The sequence below is a fragment of the Nicotiana tomentosiformis genome, chromosome 5 (assembly GCF_000390325.3).
Source record: "Nicotiana tomentosiformis chromosome 5, ASM39032v3, whole genome shotgun sequence".
Taxonomy (NCBI): domain Eukaryota; kingdom Viridiplantae; phylum Streptophyta; class Magnoliopsida; order Solanales; family Solanaceae; genus Nicotiana; species Nicotiana tomentosiformis.
Genome location: NC_090816.1, coordinates 55,159,413 through 55,165,140, shown reverse-complemented (window position 1 = coordinate 55,165,140; position 5,728 = coordinate 55,159,413). Strand labels below are relative to the sequence as shown.

The 5,728-nt window shown below is 41.8% G+C and overlaps 1 protein-coding gene across 1 annotated transcript; it reads left to right on the top strand.

Moving 5' to 3' along the window:
• The first annotated feature begins 636 nt into the window (after positions 1 to 636).
• Positions 637 to 1,002, top strand: LOC138892384 (uncharacterized mitochondrial protein AtMg00860-like). Its single transcript, XM_070176095.1, has one exon. The coding sequence runs from the start codon at positions 637 to 639 to the stop codon at positions 1,000 to 1,002; it is 366 nt and encodes a 121-aa protein (XP_070032196.1).
• The last annotated feature ends 4,726 nt before the right edge of the window (positions 1,003 to 5,728 follow it).

Sequence of the window (5,728 nt, the reverse complement as noted above, 5' to 3'; positions counted from 1 at the left end):
CCGTCCAGTGTTGAGCAGCAAAGGAGATTAAATCCCATTATGAAAGAAGTCGTGAAGAAGGAAGTAATTGAGTGGCTCGATGCAGGTAGCATCTTTCCTATCTCTGACAGCAACTGGGTAAGCCCAGTGCAATGTGTGCCTAAAATGGGGGGGATGAATGTGGTAGAGAATGAGAAAAATGAGCTAATTCCTACTCGCACCGTGACGGGGTGGAGAGTTTGCATTGATTACAGAAGGCTCAACAAAGCAACCCGCAAGGACCACTTCCCATTTCCATTCATTGGCCAAATGTTGGACAAATTAGCGGGGCATGAATATTATTGCTTCCTTGATGGTTATTCGGGGTACAACCAGATTGTTATATGCCCAGAGGATCAGGAGAAGACCAATTTTACTTGTCCTTGTGGCACTTTCGCCTTCAAGCGAATGCCGTTTGGTCTTTGTAATGCACCAGCTACTTTCCAGAGATGCATGATGGCTATTTTCACCGATATGGTGGAAATATTGGTGGAAGTGTTTATGGATGATTTTTAAGTCTTTGGATCTTCTTATGATGACTATTTGAAGAATTTGAGCAAGGTGTTAGCCCGTTGTGAAGAAACAAATCTAGTGTTGAATTGGAAAAAGTGCCATTTTATGGTGCAAGAAGGCATCATGTTGGGTCACAGAGTGTCAAGGAGCAGCATTGAAGTTGATAAGGCGAAGGTGGAGGCGGTTGAAAAATTATCTCCACCCATTTCTGTGAAGGGTGTCCGGAGTTTCTTGGGACACGCAGGATTCTATAGACGATTTATTAAGGATTTTTCAAAAATTGCTACTCCCTTATGCAGGTTGCTTGAAAAGGATATAACTTTCAATTTTGATGACGCCTGCCTGAAGGCATTTGAAGAGCTCAAAAAGCACTTGGTGGCTTCCCCCATTATTGTGGCACCGGATTGGTCCTTACCATTTGAACTTATATGCGATGCAAGTGACCATGCTATTGGGGCAGTGCTAGGCTAGAGGAAGGACAAGATGTTTTATTCCATCTACTATGCGAGTAAGACTCTTGATGATGCACAACTGAATTACACCACCACTGAAAAGGAGTTGTTGGCCGTTGTGTGGGCCTTTGAGAAATTTTGGGCATACTTGGTGGAAATAAAAGTAATAGTCCATACCGACCATGCAACAATCAGGTATCTATTTACAAAAAAAAGAATCCAAGGCTAGATTGATACGCTGGGTTTTATTGTTGCAGGAATTTGATGTAGAAATACAAGATCGAAAGGGCATAGAGAACCAAGTAGCTGACCATCTATCAAGGCTAGAAAATCATGACCGCGTGGAGGAGGGTGGACAAATTAAAGAGGCATTTCCTGATGAGCAACGTTTTGCTATCACCCAAGACCCTCCCCTATGGTACGCGGACTATGTGAATTACCTAGTGAGTGGGGTACTTCCTCCTGAAATTGAATCTGAAGCAAGAAAGAGGTTTCTACATGATGTGAACTTCTACTACTGGGATGAGCCATACTTGTACAAGCAGTGTGTTGATCAATTGATGAGGAGATGCATTCCAGAAAGGGAGGTGGAATTAGTGTTATATGATTATCATGTATCACCTTATGGGGGCCATCATGGAGGCGATAGAACAGCTGCAAAGGTATTACAATCTGGGTTCTTTTGGCCAACATTATTCAAGGATGCCCATGCATTTGTTAAGAAGTGTGACAAGTGTCAAAGAACAGGAACAATCACAAAGAGGCATGAGATGCCTTTGAATAACATCCTGGAGGTCGAGATTTTTTATGTGTGGGGGATAGATTTTATGGGATCATTCCCATTGTCCAGAGAAAACAAATACATCTTGCTAGCAGTTGACTATGTGTCAAAATGGGTAGAGGCGATCGCATTGCTAACAAATGATGCTATGGTGGTAGTTGCGTTTGTGAAAAAGAACATATTTTCGAGGTTTGGGACTCCATGTGCCTTGATTAGTGATGAAGGGACACATTTTTGCAATCGGTTGTTGAATAACCTTCTAGCTAAATATGGAGTCTTCCATAGAGTTGCTATAGCATATCATCCTCAAACAAGTGGACAAGTTGATGTGTCTAACAAATAAATAAAGCAAATATTAGAGAAAACGGTGAGTGTGAATAGGAAAGATTGGGCTGCAAAGTTAGATGATGCCTTGTGGGCATATAGAACTGCATACAAAACACCAATTGGGGCGTCGCCATATAAGCTTGTCTATGGGAAGGCATGTCACTTGCCTGTTGAACTTGAACACAAAGCATACTGGGCCATTAAAAAGTTGAATATGGACCTTGAAGTCGCGGGCGAGAAGAGACTCTTGAAGTTGAATGAGTTGGATGAGTTCAGGCTGCACTCTTATGAAAATGCTAAGCTATACAAAGAGAAAACGAAAAGATAGCATGACAAGCGTATCAAGCCACGTCACTTCGAACCATGACAACATGTACTATTGTTCAATTCTAGGCTTAAGCTTTTTCCTGGGAAGTTAAAATCAAGATGGTCAGGTCCATTTGAGGTAGTGAGAGTCACTCCTTATGGTACAATTGAGTTGCGCGCTTTAAATGGTGAAAGAAAATTTTTAGTGAATGGACACTGAGTCAAGCACTATTGGGGAGGAATAATTGATTGTGAGAAGACCAAAGTAGTACTCACTAATGAGTAAGCGTGGTCCTACGTCGTGCCGCGACGTTAAATCAGGCGCTTGTTGGGAGGTAACCCAATTTGTATTGCTTTCATAGCTTAGTTTTTTAATTTTTTTTTAATTAGAATAGACTAGAGTTTGCATTTTCTTTGTATACATAGAATTTATAGGTAGAATGGTGTGGGGAATGTGAATTGGATATATAAAGGGCTCGAGGGATCTAAATGTTATTTAAAAAAAATTGTGAATCAGCGCTCAGGTCAGCGCCCCACGCTGCCTGGGGTGCCCTTTATAGAATGTCCAAACCCCTCAACGCCAGGCCTAGCGTGGGGCGCTGGGCTAGGGGTGAGTAAGTAAATTTTATTTTTATTTTTTTCGTTTTTTGTTTTGTTTTTATTTATTAGACTAATACCCATACCCATTAACCCAACCCATATACCCATCTATACTAACAGTATAACCCACCTTATAACCCATACCCATACCCATACCCATACCCATACCCATATTAAATTAAAACACAACTCCAAAACCATAACTCTATTTCTCTCTCTCAGTTCACCGTAAATCTCTCCCTCTCTCAAGCTTCTATCGCGACCCTTCTCCCTCATCTCTCTAACATTTCTCCAGGTTCTCTCTTGCTCTCATCCTAAATTCTACAGGTACGTTTTCTTCTTCTCTTCTTGTTATTTTAATAGGTAGATGATAATAAATATCCGACCTCCCAAATACCCTAATCCCTAAATTTTGCACCTAAGTTGCTTCTTAAGACTTGTTCTATGGTGCATGGTCTGAATATGGGAGAAAATTAGTTGTTGTTGTATTGTATGCGGAGTAGTAAATTAGATTTCCCTCTACTTAGTAAAAATTTGGGAGGGCCACCATGTTCCACCATTATTAAAATAAAGTGCACACACTTCATGCCCACAAGGTGTTTGCTAAAATGCTTGAATGAATATTTTGTACACCGGTGAAGTCTGAGTAACCAAGTGTAATTGTATATGATATTGGGCTAAGTGTGGGGATGATTTTACATACGTGGGAGCTTGGTTTTAAATGCACACATGTCGCCCACACCATGTATCCTATATTATATATGTTGTAGCACTTTGTAGGATTAACTAATTTAGTGTAGTAGTTGTAAAATAATTAAGTACCATATGTCGCTTGCTTGCATTGAGGTTAATTCACTTCGCCATGATCAATCACTTGTTTGTGTGCATCGTTAGTGCCTTTTAGCTATTGTGTGGCATGGGGAAGTCTTGAGTACCCATTGCCTTATGGTGCAACACTGTGCGTTTTAGACCACGATTGTGAATATTACACATTGAACCTTCGGTTTTAAGTGTGGGGTCATTTTTTACTCGCGCGACAACCATAGACGGACTTCTTGATTCCTTCTCACATTCATGATTATTTGTGTTATAGGTTGATATGGCTCGTGATAATGCAAACAAAGGCAAGAGAATAGGAAAGTCCTCCACCACTGCCCCCGCACCCAAAAGGCGCAAGCAAAGAGAAAGATCCTCGAGGCAAGTGAAAGGGAAACAAGTTGCCGAGGAATCACAGCAGACACCATTGCAACCGAGGCCGCATTTGAAACTAACCAGTGATGTTGCTATCGCATGGCATAGGGACGTCGTGCCATATGGGCTATACGTCTCTGAGATGGGGATTAATGTGAAAGCCTTATAAAGGAACTTCCCTGACGTGCTTGGCCGGTTGCAAGCACTGAACATGGCCAAACTCATAGAATGCCCCGGCCATGCAAATTTGAGCATGATGCGGGAACTGTACGCCAACTGGAATGCGGACTTGTTCTAGTCACATGTCCGTGTAATAGACGTACCACTGAATAGGCGCTATGTGAATTTTTGGGGGTTGAGAACTCTGACCCAAGGAGGCTAAAGAAATTTTTCACATGCCCAAGCTACACGGCGATATGTCACACTTTTTGTGGCGTCGATTCAAATGCCAATGGACCAGAAAGCAAGGTGATATCCATCTTCAGATGGTTTGCTCTGATTTCAACAAGACCGCCAAAGTGTGGCAGAATTTCGTGCAAGCCAGACTCATGCCAGTTTTACACAACAGCCAATGCACTCGAGCTCGAGTGTGTGTGATGTTCTTTTTGATGACTGGGAGACCCATTAATGTGGGTGAGATCATGCTGGGGGAGATATTAAGAGGGTTTTCTTCGGCAACTTGCTCACGTAATATATGCTCTCCCGGGAGGCGCCGGAGTACCCAGGGTATGATGAGGTGGTGGAGGCTCCTAAAGGGCTGTTGGACATCACATCCTTGTTGGAGACTATGTCTAAGCTCACTCAGGCAGCACAGAACGAAAGAGACGAGAACTTAAATAGGTATCTTTATAACTCTTTAAATGTACTCATGAGCAGGGTGGGTGTATCCGATGAGGAGCGTATGCATTTACGTAATGATTTTTCGAGTTCTTCCAAAGAGATGTTGGGGATTGCATGTGGCAACCCCGTTCACTCGTCGGAGGACGTAAACACTTACAAAGCTCTGACACGGAGGATGAGATTGGTGATGACGTCACGGGGCACATAGCTTTGGTGCCTCTAGGACCTGATGATGATGTGCCTGGAGCTGCGGATGGCAAACATGTTGAGGAGGAGGAGGACTGATAGGGAGGTTTCTCGTCACCCTACTCTGTTTTATATTTTTACATGCATCGGGGACTATGCATATGATAAGTGTGGGGTGGGAGAACTACTACTTGTGATGTAGTTTGTATAAATTGTATCAATTTATTTCTTTTATTAGTTTTACTTAGTCTAGTTTGTTTTAGAAAAAAATAAAAACAGAAGAAAAAAATACAAAAATGCAAAAAGAAATTTTATTTTTGAAAAAGTTCGGACTTTTTCCGACGATGGATCTGTTGGACAATTTTCTTGAGAGATAAAGTCCGATTAAAAATACAAAAAAAGATTATTTTTTTTTAGGATAGTTATAGGTAGTATCCCTTGGTTTTTCTTTGGGCGCCGGTTCTTTTCCAAGGGTGTAGCTCGAACCGGGTACTTGTTTTTAAGGAGTAGGTTA